The sequence below is a fragment of the Neophocaena asiaeorientalis genome, unplaced genomic scaffold (assembly GCF_003031525.2).
Source record: "Neophocaena asiaeorientalis asiaeorientalis breed wild unplaced genomic scaffold, Neophocaena_asiaeorientalis_V1.1 scaffold192, whole genome shotgun sequence".
Taxonomy (NCBI): Eukaryota; Metazoa; Chordata; class Mammalia; order Artiodactyla; family Phocoenidae; genus Neophocaena; species Neophocaena asiaeorientalis.
Genome location: NW_020185326.1, coordinates 1,632,373 through 1,652,553, shown reverse-complemented (window position 1 = coordinate 1,652,553; position 20,181 = coordinate 1,632,373). Strand labels below are relative to the sequence as shown.

The following is a 20,181-nucleotide window of genomic DNA, read 5'->3' as shown; positions in this document are numbered from 1 at the left end:
AGCACGGGCTCTAGGCACATGGGCTTCAGTAGTTGTGGCTCACAGGCTTAGTTGCTCTGCGGCATGTGGAATCTTCCTGGACCAGGGATTGAAACTGTGTCCCCTGCACTGGCAGGCGGATTGTTAACCACTGTGCCACCAGGGAAGTCTGCGGGTTTCTTTTTAATTAAGGCCATCTCTATAACCTTGACGCACGGACAAACAGAAAAAGGCCAGATACATTTACTTTACTGCACAAATGGTACAAGTCCAATTAACATGTATTTTTTAAAATATCTGCCAGGTACTATGTTAATAGTATAGGTATTATTAGTTGCATAGTGGCATTCAGCAGTCCTTTATTCTCTTCACTGGGGAGTAAATAGCAAGTCATATGTATTCCATAGCATAAAGACTGGGTGTAAAAAAATCACCCAGCTTTCCAAGACACATAGTTTAGATACATTTTGTACAAATAAAACATAGTTCATATCTTTGCCTGTGCTATTTCCAGTCCAGGAGCCATGTTCTCAAGAACATACTTCTTATGTCAGTCCAATGACTAAGATAAACCTCTATATCACATTGACAGTCATTGTGTCCCTGGATCCAAGAACTGCACTCTGACTTCTTTGGCCTGTAAATTCCCCCAGGGTAAAACCAGGGCAGGACAAGGAAAAGTTGGAAGTGGCTGCATAAAGATGCCTTGACCTTGGATATCGTAAGAGAGAAGGGTAGAATTCTCTGACACATGAGACCTCGGGCTACAGCTTAACCCTGGTTGTTGTGAACTGCTGGAAGAATTAGTGCTATGGTTAGAATATGCTCTATATTTCACTGTGCCAGCATACTCAAAGGGCTGAGTCTATGCATGTATGTAAGCCTCTTTTTGAGAATTAGATGTAAAAGAATTTTGAATTTTCATTTGTCTCAGTGCTTGCCTCTCAAGTTCCAGTATAACAGACTTATTAGAATGCTAAATAGCTATGCTACGCAAGGAGAGTTTGGGGGTGTTGTTTTCCCCAATCTAAAGATGTCACATCCACTCACTGGCTTCCACCACCAAGAGGCTAGGCCCCATGTTGAATTGTTATGACGCACACTTAGCTGGCCTCTGGTTTCCTCCCAATCTTCTACATTCTAAAAACTAATTTTCAGCAATACCCTCTATTATGTTATTCCCTGCTCAAAATTATTCACAGGTCCCTATTTCTCATTACTTCAAGGCAAAACTTTTCATAAAATCCCTGTCCTATCTACCCTCCCACTCTACTGTGCCACTCCACTTGGCCTCACCATTTTAACCTAATTTCCCATAATTTCCCCAAAATACACAATCTGAGCTCTAGTCAGGACACAGTTTTCATCTTCACTTCCACTCAAATGCCTGTGCCATTCTTCAAGAGCCAACTGACAGAGAAAAATATATTTATTCATGACTTATATATCTGGCACTTTGCATAAAATATTGCTAACCTAACAGCAATGCTATTTTATAGATGGGAAAACTGAGACTCAAGATCCCAAGATCATATAACTAGCAATAAACTGTCTGCAATTCATCCCACCTCCTTTGATTTCGGCACCTTGCCTATGCCACTGTAATTTAGCACATTACTGTATACGATTTTGTTTCTTAACTGTATCCTTGCCTTCCTCATCACAGTGGTAAGCATACAAGGACCATGTAGTATCTTTACAGCACCAAGCATACAGTAGTGCTAAATCAATACTTGCCGACTGATTTTATATATGTCTACATATACTGACACCCAGTACTGAGTGTTAGACTATTTCAGGAGCCTTAGGACAGAGTATGTTACAGCTAGAAAACCATATATGAGTAATGAAAAAAGAGCTGTAACTGACTGTGTCGAGCTTTGCCATTACTCCTGTCTCAATTCATCCTCTCTAGAAAATAGGCTTAGAGAATTGGTAGCATTACATGAGCCCTCAGGGCTCTACTGAGCATGGATAGTTCATCTGTTACTATAGAAGCATGGCAGATATTGTTCTAAGGACAGGTTCAAAATTTTTTTTTTAATTTTTAAATTTAATTTATTTTTTTATACAGCAGGTGGTTCAAATTCTTTATCCAAGATCTTTGAGGGTATATGTGTTTTGGAAATCTGTATCTTTCATATTTTAGAGAGCAAATATATGTTTATGCTATACATTGTATAACTCCCTCTATAGGATCTGAGTCAGCATCTAAGATCAGACACATCTCTGCTTCCCATCAAGTGGAATCAAGACAGCCTTGAGTCAGGGTTTGCCACCAAATAATCTGCTGCAAACTTTTGAGAAAATTTTTGGTTTTTACAGCTTTTTGGATTTCAGAATTGTGGACAAGGGATTTTGAACATGTAATTGAGATGTACTGATTCATTTAATCTCTCAATAACTTGCGATACTATTATTTTGGAGCTGAAGAAACTGAACCACAGAAAGGTTGTATAAGGTGTCCAAGGTCACATGGCTAGGAAGCAGCAGAGCCAGCGTTTGAACCTAGACTGTCTGACTCCAAAACCTGTGCTTTTCACCACCAGGAGTACTGCCTCCCCAGAGGACTTTGCAAATCACACTAGCCTAAATCTCGCCTACTGTTTATGTGACCTTGAACAACTGCCCTAGCACAATGAATGCCAGTTTCCTCCATTGTTGCTGAGAGTGAAATGTAGATGTCAGCTGGAGTCCTTTACCCCAGGACAGCTAGACCAGATAGTCTCGAAGTCCCATTCCTGATTTGCCTAAAGCCTGCTCCAAGATTTCTGCAAGTTTTAGAGGCTTATATTCTCATTGTCACAGTTGGCTTCTGCTTCTGCTAAATCAATTCACATTATGAATCATTATGAGTCATCTCAGCATCTTGTTTTTGTAAAGGATGATGTGGACTCATGTGTGAAACTCAGCTCTCCCTCTCAAGAAGACAAATATGTTTATACGGTTGATATTTCTCCCGTTCTCAAAAGTCTTTTAGTCACTTCTCCACAATTCCACGTTGCCCTAGCTTCTCCCTGCCTTTTCTCTTTCCCCTCCTTTCTCATTTCTTCCCTTCTCCTCACTCATTTTCCTGCCCCTTCCCTCCCTTCTCTCCCTCTTCCTTTGCAGAGCAAAACCAAATTCCTCTTTTATTTCTCCCAGCATTTAGTAATTTTTTCTTGGCCTCGGCTTTTGCTCCTTATGCCTTCAAGGTATCATCTTCTCCCAGTGAATTATCGAAGCGTTTTCTCACACAAAGGCAGTTCCTTTTCTAAGAGTTCCTTCCCTTTTGTCACCCTGTGATGTCCAACCTAAATGTCACCTTCTCCCTTTCTGTCACCAGCCATACTGACAGACTCTCCTCTACACTTCCCAACCCCCAGTCAATGGCATTTGTGTTTCTGGCTTAGCCACTCAAACTTAATTGTCTGGTATGCAAATACCATGGCTACCCTAAAGCTGAAACTTCTTTTAATTACTTTCAGTGCCTACTACCAGGTTTTATTTTTAGTAGGTGTTCAATAACTACTAGAATAAATCTGACAGTGTACCAAAAGCTAGGACGTAACTAACATATTCACTCAGTGATCACACAGTTAATAGGAACTGCAGTCTGTAACACTTGTCTTCATATTACCATGAGTGAAGGAAATTACTGGGGTTGAGGTTTCAAAGACAACTGTAGTGCTTTAGTCAGGAAAATATATCAGATGATAGCCAGGGAAAATGCATTATATAAATCCTCACACTGAGTGAAATGTAATTCAGCCTCGACCAAAAGACATAAATAGCTCAGCCTTGATTATAAATTCATACCCAACCCATAAATGAGAACCTGAAAGGTTTCTTTACAACTTAGGGTCAGTGATGCTGAATAAGCTCTAGATAAAAATTTTCTGGCAGAAAAGCTTTGTCACACCAGGTGTTACCAGCATTTAGGACAGCTTAGCACATCAACTACTTGCTGACTGAGTGGATGAATACAAAAAGAAATGTAAAAGACCTATAGCACTGGTGGCAGAGGTATTGAACACTGCCTGTTGCCCTGCCCTTACCTTCCTCCATGGCCATGTGTCCATTACAGAAGAAAGAGACCGGAATTCTAATCTCTCAACTCTAACCTAAACCCCTAAATATATGACCTTCAGCAATTAATTTAATTTTTCTAGGCTTGGTTTTATCATCTGTAAAATGAAAGCCTTGGGTTAAATGACCTCTAAGGTAGGTCTGAATTGCTTATATGAATATATAGTAGTTGTTTTTAGACAATACAGATACGTGGAAATAAACACTCAAACACTGTAAGAGCACGTATGTACAAATCTTCCCTGTGCCCCATTTCCAGGTCTTTTTCCTCAGAAGTCCTTTTGAACGAATTCTGCTTTATTATTCTAAATCATATGCTCATGCCTCTATTTCCTAATTTATTTACTCTAAATAATACCATTTATCTTTGTACTCTTCAAGACAAAGAATTTACTACCTTCTCCTATATTTTAATTATAGGTATGAATATTTTAATGATTTATATCCATTTCCCTTGTTACTTTAATAGACTTAAAGCACTGTTTTTTTTTCAAAGCACTATTTCTTAATCCATCAATTTCAAGTAGTATCCTGACTCCCCACTAAGTAAATTAGTGTTCCCTTTGCTTTCCTTCACTTCTCCTCCCCCTGAATTTCCCACCTCCTGTCATTTAATTACTTTTTTTCCCACCAAAATCATTACTTTTATATTGTCCAAAATTATAATGTTTAAATTCTCTCTTGTAACTATGGTGGTCTTTAATGCTTTTTCTATAGGTTAATTCTGAAAACTGGAAGTCAATAAGGTATAATTATGTGAATATTTCTTACTGCAAAACGAGGTAGTGTGCTTGGATGTGCAGAGGAAGATGCAGTGCTATGTCACCAACCTGGGCCACTTGAAGAGGAATGCTCCAAGCATCAGAGTCACAGTGATTCTTTTATTACACTCCATATGTTGCTTGAAATCATTTGACATTGTAGCTTGCTTCACGTTATGAATAGTTTTCATTTCTAAATACCCTGAAACTTGAAATCTAGCTTGGTAGTTCTCAAACTTGGCTGGAGGTGGCCTGAGTATCTGGGTTTTTAAATTTTGGTTATTCCAATGAGTAGCCAAAGTCGAGGATCCTGACCACTAATATCAGTCGCGTCTGTGGAGTCAAAGGTAATGAAATATATTGAGCCCTTTGAAAGCAAGAGCAAAAAGTAAAACTTGATACAAACTGAAGGTTTGTAGAACATTTTATTTCTTTTTTGGTTGCAGCTGTCTCCTTCATAACCTACCACTGCTAGGATTGTTTAATAAGACACAATTCTCTGCACTCAGCTTATGAGGTGTTTCATTTGGTTATGTGGATGGACAGTTGATACTGTTTTAAAGTTTATTCTTTTCTTAGATGGATACTGTGGGCCATGGGGAGCTGGAAGTGTTGTAAGGAAATCACTGTGTGAAATTTCATCAGATCCTTGATATTCAGACTTAGGTTTCAATAACTGATTTTTTTCCTTGTGTCTAAGAACTTAACATGCATTGTGTTTCCAGTAGTTCCAACCTAATTTTGTCTAATTTCCAGGGTCAGTCAAAAGGTTTTTGTTTCCTTTCTGCCCTCCTACCAAGACACCTAGAAGCGCCAGAGCCTGGCTGGTCGGCCTCAGATTCTAGTAGGTATAGCAGGCTGTGAAGAGCGACTGGGTAGAAGCAGCACCAGAAGAGCCCGTGTGAACATACTGTCCTTTGGCTGCCTGGCAGTTAGCCTAAAAAACAAGTGTGATAGAGGAGACCGAGTTAGAGCAACCCTCTGCTTGACCCTCTTTGCTTCTCATTTGAAATCAGCTTCACCTTCATGTGAGTTTTCTCTGTACAGTGATTTTGCTAAATATTGCTGCTGATACCATTCCTTTCCTTCTATAATGTTACTTCCATTTTTAATCCCAGTTTTCTGAGCATTTCTCAGGCAAGCCTGAGGTTGTGTTACTGAGAAGGTTTCTTTTTAGTACTAACAATATTGCAACAACTGTAATAGAAATTCAAGTTAAGAAACTTCTCACTCATATAGTGATAAGGAAATGGAAATTTCAGTCCCAATTTGGGAACCTTGGAATAGTTGAAACAGTCTGCTAGAAAACTGACCAGACATAAGGTCAAGCATCAAGCAGATGCAGCTAAAGCTTTACTATAGCAAAAAAAAAAATTTTTTTAATACATTTTCCATTTTCTACTTATATTTGTCCATAAGAATATATAATTTTTATGTAGTTGTTATCATAATATCATTTGATACCCTGTGTAAATTCCAGTTGAAGGTGAGTTAAGAATTATGAAACCTGTAATAATACTCAAATGCCACTTAGCAGTACCCCGTTTTCAAGTCTCTGTTGCTATTGTCTAATCTCTCCAGGACTTATTTCTACATCTACAGTGATTTTCAAAGTTAGGTTTCATGGACTTAAGCACTTGTTAGAAATGGAAATTCTCTAGCTTGACCCCAGAGCTTCTGAATCAGAAACTCTGTCGCTGGGTCCAGCCACCTGCGTTTTAACACGCCCTTCAGGTGATTCGGATGCATGCTCAAGCTTGAGAACCGCAGCTCTAGATGATAAACTCAGCATCCCTTCTTCTGTGTGGATGACCCTTTTGAGCCTTACTTTCATAATCCCTCTATCCTATTAGCTATATTAGCTTCCCCCTCATCAGCCACACACCAGCACAGCCATATCCATCATCATCACAAGATAAAGCACTACTGTAAAATCTCACACCTCTTATGCCCCTGAGATGACTTTTTTAGCTTCTCTGTACCCTTCCTTTCCTTTAGTGCCTCATCATCAAACTTCTGGCTACACCTGATTCCTTGCCCAGTCTCCTCTGCCATCAGCAAGCCGAATAAAGCTGTCAATCAAATTTTGGTACTGTTTCATCTCCCTGTTAAACTTGGATTCTTCAACCCTGCTCTTTCCCATTTAGGTTGATATGAATCTTGCTACATGCATACGAGAGCTATTAGGAATGTTCAGGATCTAAGTTAATGTACCACAAACTCTCATTTCAGCTGCATCTTGCTTGATGCTTGGCCATAACCTCTGGTCAATTTCCTAGCAACTACTTCAACAGCTATTCCAAGTTCCCCACTGTAAAGACTGAAATCTCCATACCCTTATCATTCTCAACAGATGGCCTCACCTGTAATCAGTGATCAACCATTGCATCTCTCCACCTCTACAGACCTGATTCCAAACCCATTCTGTCTCTTCTTTCCTATCTCTCCCTCCTTTCTAAGACCTACTCTGCCACCCATATTTAATATTTAGTCTCATGCAGTACTGTTTCCTCTAAGTCCTTGTCCTCTTCTAATCTTTAATCTCTCCTCTGGCTCCTTCTGCTTTACAGTTAAACGTGACAATCTCTCCTATCTGGCTAAACTCTAAGCTCCCTGAAGGCAGTGGCTGTGTCTGCTTTGTTCACCCCAGTGCTTGGCTCCTAGTAGGTATTCAAAAAGCAATTTTAGTAGCTAAATAAGACCATTTTTTGTCCTCATTGTTCCTGGTAACCTTTCTGTGTCTTTTCCTGACGAGCGTCTTGAATGGGCACCTTTCCTTTATTGACCCTGTTTTGTTGAGGGTCACTGATATGCCCCTCAATGACAGTATCAGCCTTTTCTCTGCCTTAATTTTTAACCTCTTTGTAGCGTATTGTTATTGACCTCTTGAAACTTCATTCATTTGTTCCCAGAATCCTTGGTTCATCTTAATATATTATTGCTGCTTGTCTTGGTGGCTTCTCCTCTTCATCTTCCCAAAATAAAACGTGCCCCAGGTTCATTCCTTGGCCCTCTCATCTTCCCTCTAAAGTGTCTCTGTGGAAACCGTCCTTCAATCTACCATCATCAACTGTACTACCAGTGCAGATAATTCAAAACTCTGCAGCCTTAACCGTCCTACTCAGCTCTAATGCCACATTTGAAAATGCATGGTAGACAACTCTCTGGAGATACCTTCATGGCCTGAAGAAAGCAATGCAAGCAGGCCCCAAGTATCCACTTGATCAAGTAGATAAGAGGTAGTAGCATCTTACCAGGGCCCGCTTCATAAAAGCCTCCTGGGTTGCCTTCTTGTTTGCAGCCTTGCCACTCCAGGCAGCCAGTGCACTGGCCTGCAGGGCCCGTCCATAAGAGAAACTTAGTTTCCAGGGCTTTGGTAGAGGGCAAAGGTTGATAGCATTGAGGTTGAGAGTAGCATCCTCTTCACTCATGCCACCAGACAAAAAGCAGATGCCTGGAAGGAGAGAAGCCATTCCACACCACTAGTCCCAGTATGTACCCTGCTTGAAAAAGCAAGCAAGGAGCCTGAAAGAAATGTAATGTCTCAATCTTTCCTCCAATTGATTTGCATGGGACTAGGTTGGAGAAATTAGTTTGCCTTTGCTGAAGCTAGTTGGACTAAGGAGAGAAGGGTTTTAGTAAATAAGAGGGCAGTGAAATGTTGAGGAAATCAATGGATTGTGTGCATTTGGACAGACTCAGCATAGGTGGTATCATGGAGTTCAAGAGGGAAGTGCTGGCTGCATGTGAGATATCAGAGGTCTGTTTCATGGCTAGAAGCAGACTACTCCTGGACAAATGCAAATGCTTATGGCACTCCTTCAAAGAATAAGGACTAAGACCTCAAGTCAGAGAAGAAAGAAAACCTTACCAGGAACAGCTGCAGGAACAGTACGGTAGAGAGCTGTGACAGTGGCCATTGCCACCTGCTCTGGAGTATACTTCTTGGTGGAGGCATGTCCAGCAGTCACCATGTTGGGCTTCAACAGGGTGCCCTCCAAGTAAACATGATGGTCATTCAGGGCCTTGTAGACAGCAGCCAGGACCTGAAGGACAAGAGGCCCAAATAGGTGAAACCTAGAGCCAGCCGTAGAGTTACCTGACCTTGACACTTCTACACTGCAGGGACACAGGATGAAGGAATTCCCATACGTTACTTGGCCAAAGCTTCCCAACCAGCCCCTAGGCTCAGTCAGGGTAATGCCTGCAAACCATAGCCATTGAGCACAGCCAAGTTGGCCTGTCCCTGCTGCCCCTCCCCTAACTGCTCACCGCATGGACTACCAGCATGGCTCTGCTTCCTAGAGGCCCTTCACTCCTTCCTTCCCATTACTCCCTTTGGTCAGTCAAACCTGCCTTAATTTAGTTAGTTGGGGACATGTAAACTGGCCTCCATTCTCCATCCCCATAGAAGCTGAGTGATCATAAAAATAAACATTTTAGAGACAGAAGTGCTTTCAGATCTCATTTCAGTCTACCTCATTTTGCAAGTAGAGAAACTGAGGACTCTCTTAATCTCTTACAGATATATTGTGGCTACTTTAAAGTCACATGTGAAAAAATTACTTTCTAATTATATTTTCTCATGGAAGCCTCAGCTTATTTTAAAGTTTCTTAGTTTAAACATAATGGAACTGAGGTCCAAAAAGGTAGTATGACTTGCCCCAGGTCCCACAGCTGGGAACATGGATGCTCAAACCCTAATCTTGGTAATGCAGATCCTGTGCTTTTTCATAAAGAGTGTACCATGTGCCCAAAAAAGTACAAGGTTTGATAATACCTCTTTACCTTCTCAGTGCTACACAGTGATTCTAACTGTAGAATACCTCATATATAACAGCTGATATATGTTAAGTAACAACGGTTGTTTAAAACAGATTTTTCAACTGGCATTGGGACCTTTATATTTAAGACTTACCTTCTCAGTAACATACTGGCAGTGTTCCATGTCATGGTCTCCATCAGCAATTACCTCTGGTTCAACAATGGGTACTAGCCCATTCTAAAAAGGAAAATGGAGTGGACAGAATGAAGCTCTGTTCACTAGGATCCTTTCTTTAAGAAGATATTTAACAGTTGTAATTGGTACAAGGTTGAAGCTCTTATGGAGATATACATATAGGTGACTTAAAGGCAATGAAATTTAATGGGATGTCTAGTAAGCATTTGTGGCTTAGCCAAAAAAGAACAGTGAGGGAAAAAAAGTTTTCCTGGAAATGGGGTAAAATAAATTCAATTTATTTTCTTAATTTCTATATCTTATTCTAGAGACTAATCTAGCCAAATCAGAACCTAGCTGTCACCCTTTTAGGGCCATCAAGCTTAAATCACCAATAAAGATGCCTCTTGTATGAATTAACTAAGGAATTCAAGCAGAGTTTACAATTCTGACTGGGAAGCTCCAGGTACCCAGAACTCAGGTAACCTCAGCATAGCACCTGCACAAGCAAATCAGACTTAACCTGGATCCCAGAGACACTTCAACATATGTTGGAAACTTTAGCATCAAGCTACCATCCTCCAAGAAATTATATGAATTGGAACCAGATCAAAGCTGTCACCCTTGAGCTGGGGACTTAAGAGGATCATGTCCTTGGACATGGTGGAGCATAGACAAGCAGATGCCCTGCCCTCAAGAGCCTATGCTTTTAAGACTCAGTTTACAGTGCTTTGGTAGAGGGCTACACTTGATGGCATTTGCCTTTTGGACTCATAGTTGACTTGTGGAACCAAATCTTACCCTACTACACCTAGTAAAAGCAGTGAAAAATGCCATCAGGATATACTGGGGAGAGAAAAGGAGGGGGATCACGTGTGGTTACAGTAAAATTAGAAAGACGGGCTTTGAAGAAAGCTTTCGCTTCCTGTATTTTAGCCCAAAGGGAAGGAAAAGCACCTGCTGACAGATGCTGGCATAGCGGGCCAGGGTGTTGGCATTTTCCTGGATAGCAAGGTGGGATGGACACTGGTTGTCAATCTTCAGCACAGCACGCCACTTCCCAAAGTTAGCACCATCTTTCTTATACCGAGCACAGCGTTCAGAAAGGCCATCAAGCCCTGCAAGTCACGAGAGAGAAAGGCTTCTCTGTACCCCTGACCCCTGGGGCTGCTGATAAAGTGAAGTTCACCCTTGGCTTAGCTTTCAGTCATACAGCTTGAGGACCCAAGACATCCAGGCAAAGAAATATTACATCCAGCAAAGAAATAAACATCCCAGTGCTGAGCCAAAAGACCTGGGTTAATAAATATGGTTTTGACATATAATACATATTGGATAAGAAGAATAAAGGGAACTAATATTTATTTAGTACTTACTTTGCTCCAAGGCATGATTCTAGGCATTTCGCACACCTTATCTCATTTAATAATCATAACAAACCTAATAGCTGTTATACTGTTATGACCTAATAGTCATATTACACAACCTTCACAGTTGTATATTCATTTTGCAGATTTGGAAACTGAGGCTCTGAGAGGTAAAGTAACTTCACCAAGTTTGACAGAGCTGGGATTCAAATTCTGCTTAGATAATCCAATGCTATGGTTCATACTTGTCTACTTGGACAGTGATGTACCTTGCAAAATTATCTAAGCAGTAAGTGATGGAAGCAGCATTCAAACCCAAGTGTGTCTGATCCCACAGCTTGGACTCTTTCCTCTCTACTGATGCTAGATTTTTCTAAAATAATATTCCCAAGTATAAAATATCTTCTCTGTGCAAGACACTGTGATAAGCACTCTACGTGCATTGTCTAATTTAATCCCCACAACTATTCTGCAATGTAGATATTGTTATCCCATGTTAACTGAGACTCAGAACATTTAAGTGACTAGCCTGAGGGCACACAGTTACTAAATAGAGGAGCTGGGGCTAAAGAACAGGTGTGTGGCTCTAAAACCAGTGTGATAATTCATATTTTGTTTTCCCTCAATCACTTCTTTGCTTCCTTCATTTCTGGCATATACTGGCATGATTCGTATCAGTGGGAAATGTCCTTACCTTGAATGGTGGTTTCCTTGTTTGTTCCTGCAAGGGGAGCACCTCCTTGGTCTAACTGTGAATATAAATAATTAACAAGTTATTAGCAGGTGTCAGGTATCTCAGTAAAACACAAGCAGAGCCCCTGGTGCTAGATATTAGTTCTCATCTTTCACAAACCAAGGAGTTGAATTAGGAAGGTATTGTATATTAGGCATTGAGGGGACACAACTCAGTCCATAGCAGAAGGGAAGTTACCTGGAAAGAACAATGTAAGACTGTCAACCCTAAGAGGAGGGAAAGTATAGAAAGCACAGGGCTGGAGCTTGGAAAGTAAGAAGTAATCTCATAGTACCTGGGATGCAGAGGTGCCATGTAAGAGCCACTTCCTTTAAATTATTCATTCATTTATTCAAGAGACATTTATTGAGCACTGCACATGCCAAGCCCTATGCTATTACAGGAGATAAGAAGAATAAGGATGCAGCCTCTACTCTCAGCATAACAGAGGCTAAGGTCATGAGCCCAAGAGGTAGACAGTCTGGGCCTGAACTGGCTCCAATTTTGCCTTGCTGTGGGCGAATTATACTAGTTGTAATTCTGTTTTCTATCCTCATCTCTAAAATAGAGATAATAACTGAGTTTACCTCCAGAGGTTGTGAGGAGTAAATGAGTGCTTGGAGTTGTAAGCACGTGACAAATACTAATGATCACTCGAGAAGTTCACGTAGTTTTGGAAGACCCAGTTACAATAGAACAGTAAAGTGTTTTAACAATAACAGCTATCATGAACTAAATAATAAGGGTGTGACAGGAAACAGGAACTGTTTTACAAACTCATTTCATCCTTATAAGAACCTGATGAGGAAGGTACTATTATTCCCATTTTAGAAATGAAAAAAATTGAGACACAGAGAGATTAAGTACCTCGTAGAAAAATGGTTGAAGGAAGAGGGTACTGGAAAGGTCTAGAAGAGGATCTGGTTTTCAGTGGGAAGGTGATGATGGAAAGGAGTGAGAAGAGCAATTAGATGATGAGAGTGGGCCTCGTGTTGGCTGTGACTCAGCCACTGTGTTGGGAGTGGGCCTGTGGTGAGGTGGGGGCGAGATGTATTCACCTTGATTCCCACCACGATCCCTTTTTCCTTGAGGATGTCTCTGAACAGCCTTCCCTGGCTGTCCTTCTGGTAGAGGGTCTCATGGAAAAGGATCACGCCCCCAATGCTCTGGCTGATGGAATCATCCACGGTGAAGAGGATTTCGCGGAACTGCCGGCGGTTCTCTTCAGTGTTCTCCACCTTGATCCTCTGCAGGCGGCTCCCCATGGTGCCTATGTGGGCGAGTAAAGGCAGCAAAAGGAGCAAGCCAGGGCTCCCCTGCCGCCCTCCTCCATGCCAGCTAGTGACCCTCACCAGGATGGACAGCAACACTCTCTTTTTTATTCAGATCATCAGAGCTCCTGCCTCGTTTTCTGCCTCCCCAGGGAAAGACTGTTGTTGCTGTCAGGATGCTGATGAGGAAGTGCATGGTCTGGTCGTGTCAGGGTCAGGGTGGAAGCCACCATAGGGTCCAAGTGGGGCTGCACAGCCCTCAGGCCTCTCTGGTCCAGCCCTGATCTGACTGGATATACAGAGAGTGGAAGGAGGGGTAGGGCAGGCTCTTGACCTCTCTGGCTTCTATAATTTTATGGTGGGCCATGCAGGCCACCGCAGCTCTCCCATGTGCCATCCTGAGCTGCTCTCAGTCACAAGTGCTGCCCTGTTCCTGATGTGGACGTTTCCCTGCTCTCAGTGCCCTTCCTTGGCTGACTTTACACTGACTTGTCATTAGCGGCAGAGGTCTCATCCTGCTTACTGAGTTCCTGGCCTTGCTACAGCTTGGATTCAAATGATCCCTGGCAAGGGGGTCTTAAAATGGAGGGCTTGAGCCTGTTTGCTTGGTGTTCAGAAATGTGCCTTCTGGAATGACAAGACTCAAAAGGTCTAGGCTTACTGAGTCTTCCGCTCCCACTCCTGTATATATAAACCTTTACTTCCTCTGAGAGGAAAGAGAATATGATTATCAAGTTGCCTTTGCTAAGTGTAGAATCAAGAGTATGGTTGTTGTGTGATGTTTCTTGCACTCACCTACAGACTCATCTGCAGCCAGGATCCCCTTCCCACTGGCAACAATGCACTGGGCAATCTCTGAGAGCTCCTTCTTCTGTTCTGAAGTGAGGGCTGGAAATTGGTAGGCCATGGTGACAGGTCTGGAAAAGAGTGCAGGAGAGTTAGCTGTGAACAGAACTGTGGGTCGCTCAAATGGACTCATGACCAAGACAGCAGGTGTGCAGAAGAGCTCCATAGGCCCCTCTGACATTTCTGGTCCATTTCCACAACTGGCTAAATAAATGAGGTCTGTTCTGTTTTGGGTTTTTCCCCCTTAAGCCTAACTAGCTGCGATTAGCCATAATGGATGAAGGTGGGATGACAAATTTCATGGTGATCCTGAAAAGAATGCCTTTCAGGAAACTTTTGGGATCACTGAACCTGAGACCAAACCAGCTAATGAGTATCCACTTAAATCTGACAAATAGAGGGCATGGCAGTAATTGACTATCTCTTTATTCTATGGATTCCTGGTACCATCAGGGGTTGGATGGCTTGAGGCCAGGACAGTGAGGCTTTCAGCCTCTGCGGCCATTCCTCACTTTGCTCTGTTAGCCTGTAGTCCCCGCAGAGTATTCTCTAGGCTGCAAGCTTGAGAGGAGAAACCACTATTTGCCCTTGAATTTAACCTCCCTTCAACTTTGAGACATAGAGGGTGGGGTGTGTCTCCTTTTTCTTATATTCAACCACCTATGAGACCGTTTGGGGCAGATGCAGAGGATTTTCCCTAAGCATTTCTGGGCTGGAGATTCCCATTAGCTCTAAGGATGCCGACGTCATATGTTGATTCCTGCTCCAGTAATTCGCAGCTTCACTGCTTTAGCAAGGAGAGACTGGCTCAAAGATCCCCTATCCAAGCAAGTTCTTAGCAGTGGTCATTTGAAGGGGATCATTGCTCGTGTTCGGCCGCCACTTTGGGCTAGTCTTGAAGATGCAAGCTCACAGGACTCTTATCTTGGATGTAGAAAGAATGGCTTTGCATAGGTTGGATTATCAAAGAATAAAAATGGTAGTAAAGATTATCTTGAGCGATTTCCTATCCAACCCTGTGGCCTCCTCCTTTCCCCAGTCTCCTCTCCCCTCATACACTCATACACAGGGTAGATGCCCTGTGTCTGCTTTCTACTTTCTGGAAGCCAAGGGACACCTCAGTTCTCTTTTGATCCATTCGACAATGAGGTAACCAGGACAGGTATTATCTTCATTAATTAATGAACAAGCTAAGACTCCGAGAAGTTAACTGACTTGTCCAAGGTCCCAGCTAGGATGAGGCAGAGTCCCCCACCCAGTTCTCCTTCTCATGGCAAATTGATTTCTTCACATTTTCTGTATCCCTTCAAGGTAGGCTCTCAGAACTCTGTCCCTTGATATGAGAAGTCCATGGCTACTGAACTAATTCCTGAGATGGTATAACTAATGGCACTCTTACTGTGGCTACTCTCACTTCAATACTTAACCCCAAGGAATGGAACCACGGTGCTGTCATTGGGGTACCAGGACAGGTTAGTGGGCAATGATTTCTAAAGATGATTTTCCAAGGCCCTTCACATCCCAGCCAACTGAAGATAGTATTTCTTCTGTTTATATATTAATCCCTAAATTGTAGTCAGGGACTGTTAGCTTTGGACCTGGCTACCAGATCTTCCTGGCAGATAAAAGCCAACCTGAGGTTGGTAACCGTCAGGCCAAAGTACAAATTTTCTCTCAGTTTAGATATCTGCACAAAGGAATTGACAACTACCCAAAAAATAAAGATGTTTCCTTAACGAAATAAAAGGAAAACATAGCCCAATAATAGCAAATGATCATTTATTGCCAAGCACTCTGCTAATCGCTTTACATGCACTGTAAAATTTATTCCTCACAATAATCTCAAAAGGTAGTCAGACTTCCCCCTTCTCCCACCCTCTGCCATATAATAGATAAGGAAAGAATATAAGACAGTTTAATTATTTGTCCAAGGACAAATAGCTAATAAGGCACAAAGCTGGGATAAAGGGCAGTACTAGTATTCCCTCTTTCAAGTGAAGAGTGAGACTGATGAAAGTAATTGGACTTTGGATGACTCTAATGTCCTTGATGACACCCCCAGAGTACCCAAAATCATTGGGCTGTGGATCATTATCCTCACATCACATTACCAATTCATAAATATCTGACACGTTCACATGGAAGTATATCAGACAGACCTGGGCTCAAGGACCAGCTCTGCCTCCTCTTCACCGGGACCATGGGCAAGGTGGTTAACTTCTCTGAGTCTTAGCTTACTATGGATTAAATGGCTATAATATCTGCTCTGGTTGTCTCACTGCCAAATGGATCACATGTAATCTGTGAGCACCCTGCTCACTGTAGTTGCTCAGAATATATTTGTTGAATCACATGATAAACATGAAGATGCTTTATAATGCATTATGAAAATGTCAGGTATCAGTATTTCTCTCTTTTTTAATTTAAAAAAGTAACTGCCTAAGGGACTTCCATATTTCTGTTTACTACCAAGCTATTTTCTTCAGTCTGAGTATGCTGACTCAACCAGAAAAGAAAAACAGAGAAAAGGTCAAATTGAACAAATACTGTTTATGAGAAGTTAAACTTCTACAGAGGGATTAAAGTTCTGTACCACATCAGCACAAATGTTGCTTTCCTGTTAATCATAAAACAGGGTCACAGGCCACTGTTCACCACTGGAAGAGAGGAGGCCAGCTGGAAGTGGGCAATGATAGAGAATGATTTCTGTGCCCCTAAGCCTCTGCTTACTGAGGTCTCAAGCCAACTTTTCAAAAAGTGTGACAGGAAGTTGTTCACATTATATGATTAAGTAAAAAAATAAAGCAAGTTTCAGAAAAGTATGCAATACATAATATCACCCGTTTTTTAATTAAAAAAATGATATACACACATACTGTTCATGGGTCTATATAAGCAGATAATAACCACACTGAGGTTACTCCTGGGGAATGAAACAGGGTGGGGTGACTCACAGTTCACTTTATGGATTTTTTGTAATGTTTGATTTCTCAGATAGTAAGTTTATATATTACATTATTTACTATACATAATATATTAACAGGTAATATTGATATATATGCAAATCTGGGAGAAGGTTGTGAGTACAAACATATATGAATAGAGGGCAACCACAGCAAAACAGAGCTATAAGTGATCTCAGAGATATCTGTATCAACCCTGCTAACTTTAGAGATGAAGAAATTGAGGCCCAGGAAGAATATGTCTGATGCCCCGTCTAAGCTGTGATGTTTCAGGACTGTAAATCACATGCTACTGGCTTATGACTCGGAATTCTTTTCCCAATCCTTCTTTAGCAGAATAACAGATGAAATCCTATAGTATAATTCTTTCTGCCTTCTTTGAAGAGGTTCTGTGAAAATATAATAATTTGTAAAATACCAATATTTAACTCCTGGAGGAATATAAGGGAGTAGAAAATCCATTTGCTTCTCCATGTACAAGGCAGATAGAGTTTCAAGAAGACATACATGAAGGGCTTATTCACTGAAAGCCCATGATTGTCAGGCACTGCAGGCAGCACTTTTTAATAGACAGATGCAAGAAGATGTCCACAGCTTTGTTACATATCTGATGCCACAGTGGTAAGTACAGTGAGATGCTCTAGAACAGCCTGATCCTTGGAGCCTTTGAACACACATGGAGCAGCTCAGAAAGAGACCTGAGTGTTGCTCTTTCCTCTAAATTGGCACCTAAGCCAAAGGAACTCCTAGGTTTACAGCAACTACACTGCATTCCCTGCCCCAGCACCTCAGGTCTAGTCTGGGCCTGGGTTGTCTGCAGATGAGCCTTGGCTAAAGTGATGGCGGCAGCAGCACTAGAGTCCCTGCTGGATCCACATTAGCTAACGGAACCCTAGGTAACTATGTAAAGAGAAGTTTATTTTAAAAGGCAACATATCCTCACCTATTCTTCAGATAGTAGAACAAATGTACCAAAATACAACAGCAGCTTTTGATTCCAAATATCTGAAGCTGTAGGATCTTCAGAGTAGGAAATGTTATAGAAAGTATCAAACAAGGGAAAGGTTTGACAATTCATAATCAAAGGACGACTGTACTCTGTGATGCCTGTTCCATTTTCTCATTTGAGCAGTGGGTGAAGACGAAGGGCAAAACAGGCCAAGAGTTTATTTCTGTGACAAAGAAACTTCAGTGCTAGTACTAGTAGGTGTGGGGAGAGAATGAAGAAAATGACATAAGGCGATAGATATGTAAATAAATCATCGGAATAAGCAGTTGTTATGGAGGGAGTAGAAATGAACAGGAATCTCAAACACTGAGTAGAGCCCAACCAAACAGGAGTATTCAAGATGTTTTTCCTTCGCCAAAGCCTCAGAAGAGCCCTCTTACAGGTAACACTGGTAACTGGCATCAATCCTGAGCATTTGCCACCACTCAAAGAGCCAGGGGAGGTAGGGAGAAAAACAATCATTTCAGCAGATCACCATGTTTTCAGCCACCATCACATTTTTCCTGAAAACAAAAGCAAACAAACTTTCCCCTCGCCAGGCTTAGCGCTATCATTAACCCCTGACTCCCTGGTGCAGTCCTGAGAGACAAAGGAAGTTCTTTTACTTACAGTTTGAGAGAGGAGAGTCCTCTTAGGTCTGTCAGAAGCTGTGGATGAGGCAGCAGCTGCCAAATAGGATGAATCTTCAGGAACACACAGTTTTTATAGACTTCTCACCCAAGGGTTTTTTTTTGTTTGTTTTGTTTTTTGTTTTAACTTTTACCCTCCCCTTCCCACCTTGGCCTGGTAGAGAGGTGTTTAACCAATAACTCTGATTGGCTCATAAACAGCCAATCCTTCTAGTCATGCTCACACACTCTCTGTACTCACAGAATGTTAAAGCTATAAGGGACACCTGGAGACCTTGTAGATCTCAATCCAGACTCTTCATTTTACAGGTGAGGAAACGGAGACACAGAGGATTAGGATCGGTAATGCAGTGAGTGGTTGACTGGGCTCTGGAGTCCATCAAGGAGAACTGGGAAGCACGTTAGCTTAGCTCCAGCAATTACTACACACATTACCTTGGTCAAGTTTTTTTCACTTCTCTGAGCCTGAGTTTCCTCCTCTCTAAAGTGGGATCTGAATTTCACAAGAGCATTAAGTGAATTTATAAAGTACCTGCATATAGGAGGCATTCAAAGATCCTTCCCAGTTCCCCCAAACCAAGCTGGGCTCCCAGATGTTTTTAATGTCAGAACACAGTATCTTTTACTCTATTCTCATTCTCTCTCAACCTGTACATTTTTGTCTTTAAAGGTGGTAAAAACTAGAATAAAACTTAAAGTGACTGATGCAAGCCATCAGCTCCCCTAGTTACAGCACTGTCTAGGTACAAGTTCATTCTACAGGGTTTTTTCTCTGAGCATTAAACCAAAGTCTAATTCAAGAAAAGGCAAATAAAAATAGTGTATGCTTCCTGAGGCAAATAATCAAATAAAAGTAGTGGAGGAATCTAAGAATAATGGAATGACCATGATCACAGGAAAGTATACATTCTCAGGAACACATTCCTTTGGAATAACTCACAAAATAGGAGAAAAGACCCTAAAAAACCAAAGTGCTCTATGGTATAAAGTGTAACACTATAATGAGTGAAATATCAATGAAATGAAGGAAAAAGAAGCAGGGAGCTGGGTTGTCTAAATAGAGCTGAAGCTCAGACAGCTTCTAAAAGTGGAGAGTGTTAGACATAGAAGGTGATTATTGAAGGAAATTGAAATGTTTGGAGCACAAAACTGAGGCTCATTTGTCTGGGGAAGTTTGGCCAAGGTCTGTCCTAAGGGTAACCGAGCTTTAGACCAGCTGAAGTTCCCATCAGCTCTCTTGACTCCACCTGCCTCCACAAGGCACACTTTTTGGTTTCCCCATCTCCACCTGGTGCTTGATTCATCAGACCAAGATGATTGATCTGGGGACATGTTAGAGCTCATCAAATTTGATTTTGTTAAAGGAGAAAGGAGGAATAAGAGGAGGATGCTGATGAAAGAATGGAGACTGGGGTTAGTGATCATTGTTGGGGGCCAGGGCTGGGGTGGTCAGAACCGTAACTGAAACATTTTACCTGCTGAGAAATGCATGGTAGAAATAATTTTCCTTAGGCTACTAGTACTAATTATTCTTGTTACAACAATGACAACAATAATAATAGCTCTTCTTTGAAGTTCTATGATGCACCTGGTTCTTTTTATACATGATCTCTAAT

The 20,181-nt window shown here is 41.6% G+C and overlaps 2 protein-coding genes across 2 annotated transcripts in view; both read right to left on the bottom strand.

The window, feature by feature from the left end:
* MRPL50 (mitochondrial ribosomal protein L50) overlaps nucleotides 1-5,115 on the bottom strand; it is a 28,117-nt gene extending 23,002 nt beyond the window's left edge. Inside the window, exon 1 of the mRNA XM_024734386.1 lies at nucleotides 4,878-5,115. Coding sequence (XP_024590154.1) covers nucleotides 4,878-4,999 — 122 coding nt within the window. The 5' untranslated portion in view covers nucleotides 5,000-5,115. The remainder of the gene's footprint in view (nucleotides 1-4,877) is intronic.
* Nucleotides 5,116-5,214: 99 nt separating this feature from the next.
* ALDOB (aldolase, fructose-bisphosphate B) lies at nucleotides 5,215-18,652 on the bottom strand. The gene is made up of 9 exons (XM_024734385.1): nucleotides 18,546-18,652; nucleotides 13,914-14,035; nucleotides 12,906-13,117; nucleotides 11,809-11,863; nucleotides 10,705-10,865; nucleotides 9,727-9,810; nucleotides 8,680-8,854; nucleotides 8,063-8,262; nucleotides 5,215-5,745 (listed from the first exon to the last, which is right to left on the bottom strand). Exons 2-9 carry the CDS (start codon nucleotides 14,023-14,025, stop codon nucleotides 5,650-5,652), a joined length of 1,095 nt encoding a protein of 364 aa, XP_024590153.1. The 5' UTR covers nucleotides 14,026-14,035; nucleotides 18,546-18,652; the 3' UTR covers nucleotides 5,215-5,649.
* Between the last annotated feature and the right edge of the window lie 1,529 nt (nucleotides 18,653-20,181).

Coding starts and splice junctions, on each gene's coding strand:
- ALDOB (XM_024734385.1), bottom strand. CDS start 14,025: ATGGCCTACCAATTTCCAGCCCTCACTTCAGAACAGAAGAAGGAGCTC. Junction 10,866..11,808: donor CAAGGAAACCACCATTCAAG/GTAAGGACATTT, acceptor CGTGACTTGCAG/GGCTTGATGGCCTTTCTGAA. Junction 9,811..10,704: donor ATGCCAGCATCTGTCAGCAG/GTGCTTTTCCTT, acceptor TTTCCTTTTTAG/AATGGGCTAGTACCCATTGT.